The sequence below is a fragment of the Ictalurus punctatus genome, chromosome 9 (genome assembly GCF_001660625.3).
Source record: "Ictalurus punctatus breed USDA103 chromosome 9, Coco_2.0, whole genome shotgun sequence".
Taxonomy (NCBI): domain Eukaryota; kingdom Metazoa; phylum Chordata; class Actinopteri; order Siluriformes; family Ictaluridae; genus Ictalurus; species Ictalurus punctatus.
This window is the reverse complement of record NC_030424.2, coordinates 24600001-24612500: the sequence shown is the minus strand read 5'-3', so window position 1 is coordinate 24612500 and position 12500 is coordinate 24600001. Positions and strand designations below refer to the sequence as shown.

The window sequence follows — 12500 nt, the reverse complement described above, 5'->3', positions numbered from 1 at the left end:
ATTAGCCGTCTTGTGTTGGTGAGTGTAAAAGACCTTTCAGTAAAAGATGAACATTGTCTTTGTGATTTGAGTTCCCTCTGCCAACCAATAGCAGTAGATAGACGCTCAAATGCAAATGAACAGTTGTGTAAACAGGAGCATTCTTCAGAGTGACCACAGTGGCCTTGAATATTAAGTTCTAATCCAAACAAAGCGTGGCCCATCTGTAGCATCCAGACGAGATTAACCATATTTGAAACAGTTGATAAACTCCATCCCTCAGACACCACTCTATCCGTGCTCAGGAATTGAATGGTGCTATTAGATAATAGGTGAGCTGTCATATGAAAACACACACCACATAAAGAACAGAGAAGGATGCCTCACCTGAAGTAATGACATGAATTGTAATGTGAATCATAATGAAGAATGTTAATAGAAGCAATTCTTATTAACATGCACAAGGAAGAATTTTTAGTATTATTTTGAGTTCACCTCTGAAAGGCAATACTAGTTTTTAGAATGAATGTTTCATTGAGTTTATGACAGAGAGAACTGAGAGAATGAAGATATAATGTCATTTTACCATGGAAGAGCTAAAACAATGCATTTATATATAAATAATAATTCCAAAACGAAACTGCAGCAAAATGTAATATTGTATCTAGAAATGGCATGATACCATTTTTTCTTTTCTGATACCGATACGGAAACCTTGAGTATACGGATACCTATCCCATTTATTTCTTTAAAATCTACTAAGATTTTTTTTTTAACTGAAGCACTTAACCCTTAATTTTTTTTTTTTTTTTTTTTTATTTTTTTTTACAGATTGTAGCCAAGTTCCTTTATATGCAAACATTTCCAGTCCAAAAAAAAAAAAAAAAAAATACTGTTTATTTTCCAAATCCACTTCCAGTCCTTGCCATTTTTTACAGGATCCACTATCGATATGTTTTTCCAATAAGCAACCGACCATTTTGTGTTAGTAAAGGCCCGATAACGATACTGGGTATCAGGTAAGTGCTGTCTCTAATTGTAGGCAATTTTATAATCGTCACATAATTCTGATTTGTATATAGTATTATTATATTGCTGAAAACATTGGATGTGTTTAAAAATTGCTGTTGGTTTAACAATTCCTGGAGGTGCATGTGTCTTCCAAAGGATACTATAAAGCATTTAAACTAGCAAATTGAAGCTATTTCTGCTCCCAAACTGATTGAATTAATGCATTGTAATATACAGTGTATATATAACTTATATAAAGATCTAAAAATAAAAAAGATATAAAAGTATCTGTTATTAATTCATATTGAAAATGTAACTAATCACAGGTTTTCTCCGTAGATACTACTACTAAATGGTAAATGGTCTGCACTTATATAGTGCTTTTTTAACCTTAGCGGTTCCACAAAGCACTTTACACTAGTTCTCATTCACCCATTCACACACACTCACACACCAATGGTAGCAGAGCTGCCATGCAAGGCACTAGCTTTCTCCATCAGGTGAAACTTGGGGTTCAGTGTCTTGCCCAAGGACACTTCGACATGTGGGCGGAGAATCGAACCGCCAACCATACGATTAGTGGACAACCCGCTCTACCACCTGAACCACAGCCGCCCATAATAATAATAATAAGAAGAAGAAGAAGAAGAAGAAGAAGAAGAAGAAGAAGAAGAAGAAGAAGAAGAAGAAGAAGAAGAAGAAGAAGAACTATATTTTTGCCCTATATTTTTCAGTAGCTTGAACTTTTTTAAACATCTTTTATCATGTGGTTTATGTTTAGTCTCACAGTATAGCAGTCATTACAGTATGGCAGCTGAGAACATTGAAATGCCATCCTAATCATAATGCATTAAGTATTATATCAATTCATATGTATTACACCTCATCTAATTCATCAGTAAAATCACATTTGTGATGAACAGCAGAAGGCAATTTAATGATTTAAACAATGAAATTATCTCTAGATGCTTCATTACTTATGAGGTTGGATATAACACTGAGCAGGACCTTTAGTCACTGTCAGAGTATAAAACCCTCAGGAAACTGGAGATAAATCGGAAGATGTTTGTAACAAGGAAGCTTGTTCTCTTCCCTTCCTTACAGTCTGAGTACTGAACTGGAAAGGTTTGTCTTTTTTTTTCTTTTCCCTGTACTGCTACTGTAACAGGGGTTTGACAGCAATGGCTTCAGCATCAAAAGAGCTCACACGGACAAATACTTCATGTACTCCTAGTGGAAATCTTTCTCCAGTGACCGTGCTGTTGCGATAGCTCGGTAATGTGTTGCGAATGGTGTTCCCATTCACCATAATGTCCAGCTGATTTATATGCAGCCAATTCAGTTTAAGTGTAACCACTTTGCATGAAATCTGTCTCCGTCTGTGTGTTTATTTAGAACAACTGCAGCCCGGAGATGCCATTTTGTCATGCTTCTCAGATCTAATTCCCACTGAGTGAATCAGATGTCAAGGTAAATTCTGTGCCAAGATTAGAGGTCTGCTAACAAGCGTGCAAAAACACTGCCAGGTGAACAAAGAGGGAAAACAGGGTGGAGATGGTCAAGAAGGAGGGAGGGAAGGACAGAAAGAGAGAGACAGACAGCTACGAAGAGAGGGAGGGAGTGATGTATGAGATAAGAAAAGTCATTGGTTTGTAGCCCAAAGGCAAAGTGAAATCTATTCAATTTGCATAATAAAATTAGCCTGTGCACTGACTACATTATGACAGGCGATGTTTGGCTACAGTCTCGGAAGCCAGATCACTGAACACCTCTCCACTCGTCCGTACATACACTCACATCTGCTCACATCCACTGTGCCAGAGCCACAGCTGGATCCCTGTTTCGATAGCACATGTGTGACACTGAAAAAGAGCCTAAAATGGCAGAGGGAGCAGGTTTGGTGTCAGAAAGCCAAGCTTCACCCTCTGCCAGCTCCCCAAAAATGAGTGGGCTGAACCGGGGAGAAGAAGAAGGGTACTCAGGGCCTGCTCTGACCCTGAACAGCTCTACTTCGGTTCTTCGACAACCTTTCTGCCTGCTCATGATGCTGATCTTGCTGGTTTTGTCTCTCCTTGGCAGCTGGGCGGTGGTGCACCTCAGCTTGGGAGCTCGGGAAACACCGTTCAGGATCTCATCCAGTTACGACCAGCCTGGAGAGCTAGAGACAGCTACCTACAACCCGTTCTTCATTACCAACTGCACCATGGGTAAGAATGCAAGTTTACACTTTTAATACTGCATGAGAGTCTTGTGTTTCCTCAGTTCTCCTCAGATCTTTTTTCCTCTTTAAATTCACACTATGAAATTAACTATTATTAAGCAGATGAATGTGTAGTGTGAAGGGAAATATGCGATAAGTTTTATTAAAAACAATTTTATTAACACTTTCTATGAAGCCCATATTCATACATCAGTAAAACTGTGTTTACTGAAACAGTTATGATTAGCAATTTTATAAATTTCAATAATGCCTCATAAAAAAGCTCTAATAAATGTTCTCTAAGTTATTATAAGGTTGTAATGCAAGTATCACCATTTATTCTAATACTATGTGGTGCACTACAAAAAAAAAAAAACATTTATAACTAATAATGACCTGTAAATAATTTGAGGTCTATTTATTAACAATTATGATAAGATTGACAAGAACAATTATGACAAGATTAACAATTATTAACAATTATTAACAATTATGACAAATTTGACTAGATAAAATTGACAAGAAAAATTATGACAAAATAAGCATTTAAACTATTATTTAGTGCTTCAAAAAACTACGAGCTGCACCTACATAGCTTCCTTCAAGGCTAAACATATATGTTCTTATAATTTTTGGGGGGTGTTTTGGAACATAAAACCTATATTTTTATGTATATTATTTTCAAATGTCAATAATATTCATGTGTGTTAATGTTAATTAATCATGAAATAAGTATTTCCTTATTATGTCACACAATTAAAGTTAATACTGTCTTTCAACCTTCTGTATAATTATACACAGGCCATTATTACTTATAAAGACTAATTATAAAATACACTACATGGCATGTAGAGACATGATTATAAGTTATCAAGCAATTATGTATAGGACATTATTAGAGATTTTAGTATAATTATTGCATACAAGGAATCATTACCAACTTGTAAGCACAATTATAATGACTTATGAATGTGGGCTTCATAGAGACTTTTACCATGTTGTTACTGAATAAAAGCTGTCATAATAATGATGTAAAAATTTCTCTATGTTAAGGACACAGAGAAGTTAATGCACTTATTCTAATACATTATTGTTTCTGAAGTAACAGCTAATTCACAGAGACTTTTATGAAAGACACTGTGTAAAATCTGAAACTAATAATAAGTTTTCTGGAAGGAGATGTTTATTTAATATCTAGGTAAGAAGTCCCGGGTGTCTTTTCAGCCACTGGAGTGTATTTAGGACAGAGGATCTTTGGCTTTCCAGCTTCATAGTAACATTTTTTTTTAAAGGTTTATTATATTAACTTAAAGAAAAAAACTTAAAAAATTTTTTTTTTTAAAGTCTGGTGAGGAAATGACTGTTTATTGCTGCTATAACATAAGTGACAGCTGAAGCAGAACTAACTTACCTTAAGACTTACTTTTCCAGTTTTGTGTTTCTCCGTCCCAAATTTTTTTGAGACCTGCTGTGGCCATCAAATTCAAAATTACCCTATTTTTTTCCTTAAAGCGGTACGTTTTTATGTTCTATTGTGAATAACATATGGGTTTATGAAATTTGCAAATCATTGCATTCTGTTTTTATTTACATTTTACACCGCATCCCAACTTTTGGGGAATTAGGGTTGTACACTGAGGGCATGACAAAGTTTAAAAATCTTTTTTTCTGATCTTTTTTTTCTCCATTCAAAAAAAAACAAAACAAACAAACAAAAAAAACATAGGGGATGCAAACTTTTGTATTCACATGTACGTAGTCACCTCATAAAAAAAGAATAATAATAATAAAGCAAATGTTGTACAAACAGGGTTATTTTATACAGTTCATTTTCTTTTTATAAATTTACCAAACATCTAAGAACAATTATTGGTAACAGTTTAGACTAACAGTGCACAAATAATCATGCACTAATACCTAATTAATAATTATTTAAATGTGAGCTAATGATGAATTAAGGCATGTACTAATCACAAACTAATGAAGATCTAATTTGAGCTATGATGTGAGTCTTATGAATTCATGCATGAGAAAAAAAAACTATTTAAGTACATGTTAGAGTATTAATTAACGCATAAGGGGTAAATAAATCAAACATTCTTTATATGAAAGAATATGAATTAAACATGCATAATTTCAAATTGTTTATTGCCAAAACAAGAAAGACGCACTAATAATAAACACCAATAATTTAATCTCGACCCGTGCACAGACATATTGAGGGACAGTGGGCCAAAACATGAGCAAGAGCACAAGAGAGAAATGGGTTACTGTTCATAACGATATAAAGCCGAGAGACCCGAGTGACAGACACAGAAAAGCAGTCAAATTAAGGACAGACTACAGACTAAATCACCGGAAAATAATCTTATATACCACTGATTTTAAATAGTAATAGATAATAGCATCTGCTAAATGAATAAATGTTACTGTATTAATTTCACCTTTGTGGGAAAAGGAGCAGTGCCCCGGGCCCTAGCCATGCAGAACACATAGTAATACTACAGTGGAATTTGAATTGAAATGGAAGGAGAATGACGCAAAACGTGTTGAGGTGAAATTGTTTGTGTTTATAATTAGTTTCAACGCTTCTAAGATAAGGGGGGATCAATGTAAATCCTAAATGTGATCCAGTGCCCTCCAATGATGTGTTTATATAATCTCAAATTAAATAAGCAATTTGAAATTATGCACGTTTAATTCATATTCTAGAGCATGTTTGATTTTGTTTACCCCTGTGCGTTAATGAATACATTAACTAACAAATATGTACTAACATGCTTAAGGTGGTCATTATTCACAATTCATAAGATCCACCTTGTAGTTAAGTTTAGCACTTCCTTAGTTTGTGATTAGTACATGCCTTAAGTACGTAATAAGTCATTAGTTCATATTTAAGTACGTAATAATACAGGTATTAGTGCATGGCCATTCTTAGTTCTATATAAAATAGTAATTTAGTATGCACTATTAGTTCTTGTGAATAGCTTTTGTGTGTAACAGAGGACCGTTTGGACTTTGCCAGTATGTTTTGTAATGTGAATTTTTCAGATTAAAATGCCATATGCCATGCTGTGAGATCAAAGCAGTTGGCCCTCTCTTCCTTTGTCTTGTAAAAAACAACAACAAAAAAAAAAACTCTCTCTCTTCAACAACAGCCTTCATGAGGGCTCTCACTATCATTATCTACTGTGAGCCGTCATGCTGAAGCCCACAATCTCCCTTTTTCGGGTTCAGAATTCCAGAAAGACAGCAACATAAAAAGGATCGTTGATATGTCTCCTTACACAAGAAGAAAAAAAAAATGTATTTGAGTAATCAAAATAAAAAAAAAAGGATCTGGATTTTGGAATTAAAGTTTATTTGCATTTTCTAGGGGCCAGAATTCTGACATGGGAAAATGACTATGGTCATAAAGTTTGTGACTTTACTATAGCTCTTTTGATTTATCAGTTTAACACCTTTAATAATCAATTTTCATGTAAAATTGTTAGTGTGAAAGGGCAGCATGGTGGCACAGTAGGTAGCTCAGGTTACTGTTTGTGTGGAGTTTCATATGTTCTCCTCATGTCTGCATGGGTCTTCTTTGGGTTATCTGGTTTCCTCCCACCTTCCACAAACATCCCATACAGGGTTTATTCCTGCCATGTGCCCATTGTTCCTGTAGACTATAGATCCACCACAGCAAGCACAACTAGGATAAAGAGATTTGCTCTGGATAAGGGTGTCTACCAAATGCCATAAATGTATAACTAAATGTTTGAAGCAATAAATTATCACTGGCTTCATAGCATGCCCTTGATATTGAAAATCTATCTAGGATTCCCAGACTGTTGTGTAAAGGAGGTAGAGACACTGACTCATTATAGTATGTGATCTGCATGGCTCTGCCATGGTCAGAATATCAGAAGATCAGAATATTTAAACACAGTGTGATCAGAGTGCTACACTGATCACACTGTTTAAATATTCTGACCTTCTAAACAAAACTAAACATTGAGATTAAAACAAACAAATCATATGAAATGTCTCTATCAATAATTCATCATTTATTCATCTTCATTAACTGATTTATCCTGGTCAGAGCCTATCCTGGGAACAATGGGTGTGAGGTAGGAATACGACCTGGATATTTCCAAATCAATTGTATTTAATTATAATAGAGTCTATTACATGCTTGATCTCAGTGCTGGGTACATTTGGTTATCTTTTAGCAAGTATATTTGCAAAAGAAATATATTATCTATCATCCAATCATGATAAAACACTGAGCGTTTTGTGTGTGACTTGATATATTTCAATAAAACATAACTGCTTCTGTGTCACTTCCCCATTTATTGTCTGACAAGTGGAGCTCAGCATTCAAGATAAAAGCTCTTTCATGCAAACACAAACAATATTTTTTGCTTCTTTTTTGTGCATCTGACTCAATAAAACTGTAGCGCTCTATATTAAACATCCCTTAAGACAAACCATGAACTATACCATTTATGAGCTATAAGTAGTACAGCAAATTAATGCCATAAATACTGTTAATTAAGAGCAGCTTAATTTAAAAGCATAGCAATAAAACGTTGTTGAAAATTGCACACGTGAGGCCACAGATAAAATTGAAAATGCATACACGCACGTACATGCGCGCACACACACACACACACACACACACACACACACACACACTGCCTGCCAATGCAAATGAATCTGGAGCCCAACCACCTCCCTGTATTTGGACAGTCAAATCCCACATGTCACTCTTCAGACAGTACGTACCTTGAAGCACGTTGTGTACCTGCATGTCCTGGATGCTGTCCTTTAGACTCATCAGCTTCCTGCATCAGATATTAACAGATTGACATGCTTTATCCCTCAAGCACCTGCCACTGGAGCTCAAATTACATGCCACACAGCATGTGTTTGATGGACTGGGTCTCATAGCTAACTCTTTGGGGGAGTAGGTGTGTGTGATGGGGAAAGATGAGAAGTGTCAGATCTGGCTGTCTTTCCACCTTTAATGAAGTGAACATATTGCATCGAGCTATGCAGCAAGGACATGTTATCATTCTTTTGGCATTATTGCTGAATTCAATAATTAAGCCATAGAGAATCAAATTCAATATGTTCATGTTTTAGATATAAACAAATGTACATATATAATCTCAGGATGACCTGTGTGAACACACAGGTGCACAGCTTTTTTTATCTGAATGTCTGTCAAAAATACAAAACCAGACCGGAATTTTGAGCTGCAGGGAAGAAAAAGGTCTCTGGAAAATCTCATTGGATGCTGAATTTTAGACTGAAAACAAGCAAAAATTATGAAAATTAGTTTTTTCTATTTATAAAATAATATGACAGCACTGCTTCAGGAAAACATCTGAAAATATACACTCATTTCAAATCTAATGACTGCATCACACTCAAAAAGTTGGGACAGTTCATTGTTTACCAATGTGTAACATCACATTTTCTTTTAATAACTCTTATTAAGCGTTTGGCTACCGAAAACTCCAGTTAGATAAGTTTAGCAAGTGGAATTTCACTTCATTGGAACTAAGAGGCCCAAACATGTTCTAACATGATAATGCCCCTGTGCACAAAGCGAGCTCAATGAAGATATGGTTTGCCAAGGTTGGAGTGGAAGAACTTGAATGTCCTTCACAGAGCCCTGACCTCAAACCCAACAAACATCTTTGGGATGAATTGGGGTGCTGATTGCACCCCAGGATTTCTCACCCAACATCAGTTCCTGACCTCACTAATGCTCTTGTGGCTGAATGGCCAGAAATTCCCACAGCCATGATCCAAAATCTAATGGAAAGCTTTCTCAGAAGACTGGCGGTTACTATAACAGCAAACGGGGACTAGAATAAGATTTGGAATGGGATTTTCAATAAGCAAATATGGGTGTGATGGTCAGGTGTCAGCAAACTTTTGGCCATTTAGTGTTTTAAATATAGTTTACTGCTGTAAATACTATGTGTGTACTTGTTGTGTATTTACTTGAACTAAATTGATCTGAGAGATTGCTGGATTCTGACTCATGATATTTTTACAGATGAACACCAAAATTAATTACAGTAGACCAAAATTAATTTGTTCATTCATGCATTCATTTATAGTAAGAGTTCTGAAGTGATTCTTATACCACATCAATTTGCCAACAATTACAATTCTTCATTTACTAAATGACAACATGTCAAACTTTTTAGCCATTTGTAGGTAGTAACTTAACCTGAAAAACATTTGATATTTTAACATAATACTTATTATATTAGGTATTTGTTTGTAATGTTGCAATTTTGTTTGTTTCTTTCACTCTTTAAAATGATGATAGACGTTCATGAGTGACACCGTGCACATGCTTACTGGCAACGTAGCTTGACGCTTAGCAAAGATTCACTTTGTTAAAACACTGGTTTGGTTTACTTGAGCTGAAATATCCCCTTGGTCATATTAGAGCATATAAGCATTAGAAAATACCCTTTTATCTCATTGAACCAGTGTAGTATTTAGTGCCAGTGTCTCCAGAAGTTTTCCTTTTCCTTAGGCCATGGACTGTTTCCTTTTGTGAGTGAGGTACTGATCAACTTTTCATGAAATGTTAAGTTGACCACCACTTGTTTCTGTGAGTCATGGGCATTAAGTGCACCCTGACAAACCTGCTTTTGATCACACTGACACCATAAAAACCATATCTTGCACCCTGAGTCAAGTTCTGTGTGAGTTTGATGAGATCCATTTATATTCACAAGGTCCCCACTCGTTTTGAAGTGCATGAGTGAATGCAGTTAGCACACACCGATCGCTGATGGTAAGAGGAATGGAGAGACATTCAATCACTAATTTATGCTCCCTATTGGTCTACTGACTAAAGCAGGAGTGTCCCTGAGAAGTGTTTCTTCTTCTCATTTATTCAACTTGTCTTTATCATTCATCTGTCTCATATTAAGCGAAAGGTTGAACAAGTTCAGCAGAAAGGATGAAGTTATACAGTACAGCAGTGATCAAATAGGTTAGTCTATTAGGTGTAGTTTCATCAACATGTAGATGAATATACAGCAGAAAATACATATTGGATTAGTACAAGAAAAAGTTATTTGCATTCAGTGTTTCTCAAGTACAACTGTCTTGATATTGCTACTTGAGATCTAACAACATATCTGCCAACAAAAGCTAACAAAAGTGTTCATTTTTTCCAAGCAGATCACAGGCAACTGTATTTTGTGTCAAAGTTCAAGCAATACTCTATGAGTTAACCAAAATGTAAATTTTATTTTTTTAAATCGTATTTTAGCATAAACTGACTGAATTAGCCATGTACCTTACTATACATGTAAGGTACTTACTATACCTTACTTACTATACACTAGGCCTCCCAGAATAAACCACACTGTTTTAATATATGGATTTTTAAAAATATGTACTGTATGTATTCAAAGGCAAAAAAATAATATTCAGATGTTCCTAAGTTAAAAATAAGGCAACAATATTCAAAAAGAGGGGGAAGAGTGGGTGAATGGGTTAGTAGGTTTGCCTCGCACCTCTGGGGTGGAGGGTTTGAATCACACCTCTGCCCTGTATGTGTAGAGTTTGCATGTTCACCCTGTGCTTTAATGGTTTCTGCCCTCAGTCCAAAGACATGTGTTGTAGGCTGATTGGTATTTCCAAATTGTCGGTAGTGTGTGTGATTGTGCTTTGTGATGGGCTGGCACCCCATCCAGGGTATCCCCCATCCTGTGCCCAGAGTTCATTGGGATAGGATCCAGGCTCCCAATGACCTGATCATATTTCATGATCTTGTGTAGGATAAGTGGTACAGAAAATGGATGGGTGGATAGCATATCCAAAAGGTGCTGTTGGTAACATGCTTATTCTGTGTTTGAATCACGAATGGGTTCTGCTTAGCAAACAGTGCATATAAAATTATTATGGTAGTATATCTACCTAGAGCACATACTGCATTTAGTAAATAGAAAGCCATTTGATATTCATCCTATATCGATGGTGTCTTAAGTAGAAAATATACTCTATATTTAAAAATTGTGTAGAAGACAAATCTAATTAAATATCAGTAACAGGAAACATTACTATGTATAAACCAACATAAAAGGGAATTAGAAACATGATACTCACAATAAAATAATGATATTGCCTCCTTGTCAGAGACAATATAAAATCATAGCCATATTAATCATTTTATTCATTACATCATAAAATATTTTAAGTAATTAAAATGTAAATGCAACTTCAAAGTACCCAGTTTGAATTTTCACTCTGAAGTTTTCAGTTAAGACATGGGTGCTTTTTTTTTTAGGCTTATCTAACTGAGAAATGTTATTCAGACTTTAGGAGAAAATAATTAATGTGTGATTTATTTTATGTGTATTTTTATTTGTAATCCACAAGTCGTTTTATGTAGCCTGTCAGATAAAAATAACTATAGTTTGCATGTATCAGGAAGGTGTTAGTGTAGCAAAAAATATGTCCCCCTCAGAATTGCCAGGCTTTTGATATTGTTCTGTAATTACACCCTATCAGTACTTCCCAGCAATTTACAGATTAGATCTCTAGGCTTTTTTATCTTGCAAACTTTTACCCTTTTCACAATGATAATGTGAAATGAAGAAACATCTCATGCATTGGGATTCCTCATAGTGCTAGACTGTCAATCACAGTCTAGCACCCTTGTAATGTATGGGTGTCAAGCGCTCTTGAAATATATGGGTGTCAAGGGCATGGTAATAGTAGCTGAGAGCACCATCCACCATTGACACCTCGTTCAGTCCTGCCATCAGCACAGTTTCTTTTCTTTTTTTTTTTTTTAAACTCTTGTGCTTATGGGTGTATGCCTGGAGCTTGTTAGGACTGATTTTTCACAGGGCCACCAACCTATATTTCAGAACATTTTAGGTGTTGCAAAATTATTTGTATTATATGTTGACTATGTATACATTTTTCAAAAGTTTTGGAATCATGGATGCATGGACAGTGTCAAAGGTAGTAATTTACCACATACCTAACAATGAAATGTGACTGATTTTATAGGAATATGTCAAATACTGCATCGTTGCTTATGTGGGTATAAATGTAATGATACAGTTGAACACTAAGTGTGGACATATCTTCTGTCAGCTGCCATAGTACATGCATAATCCTCTTCATCAGTTAGCCAAACAGCAGAGTACATACTGTACATTTACCCATGGTGGCAACTTCCTCCATCTGAGAACTGAACCCTTAACCTCATGCTTCCTCATCTATTTCCCTGTCTACTAAATCATGCAGCTCCCAGAGTCTAATACAGTGTTAC

At 35.5% G+C, this 12500-nt stretch overlaps 1 protein-coding gene across 1 annotated transcript in view; it reads left to right on the top strand.

Moving 5' to 3' along the window:
- alk (ALK receptor tyrosine kinase) overlaps window positions 1-12500 on the top strand; it is a 438375-nt gene that overhangs the window by 360891 nt on the left and 64984 nt on the right. Inside the window, exon 5 of the mRNA XM_017477116.3 lies at window positions 3070-3197. Within this exon, the coding sequence (XP_017332605.2) occupies window positions 3070-3197 (128 nt within the window). The remainder of the gene's footprint in view (window positions 1-3069; window positions 3198-12500) is intronic.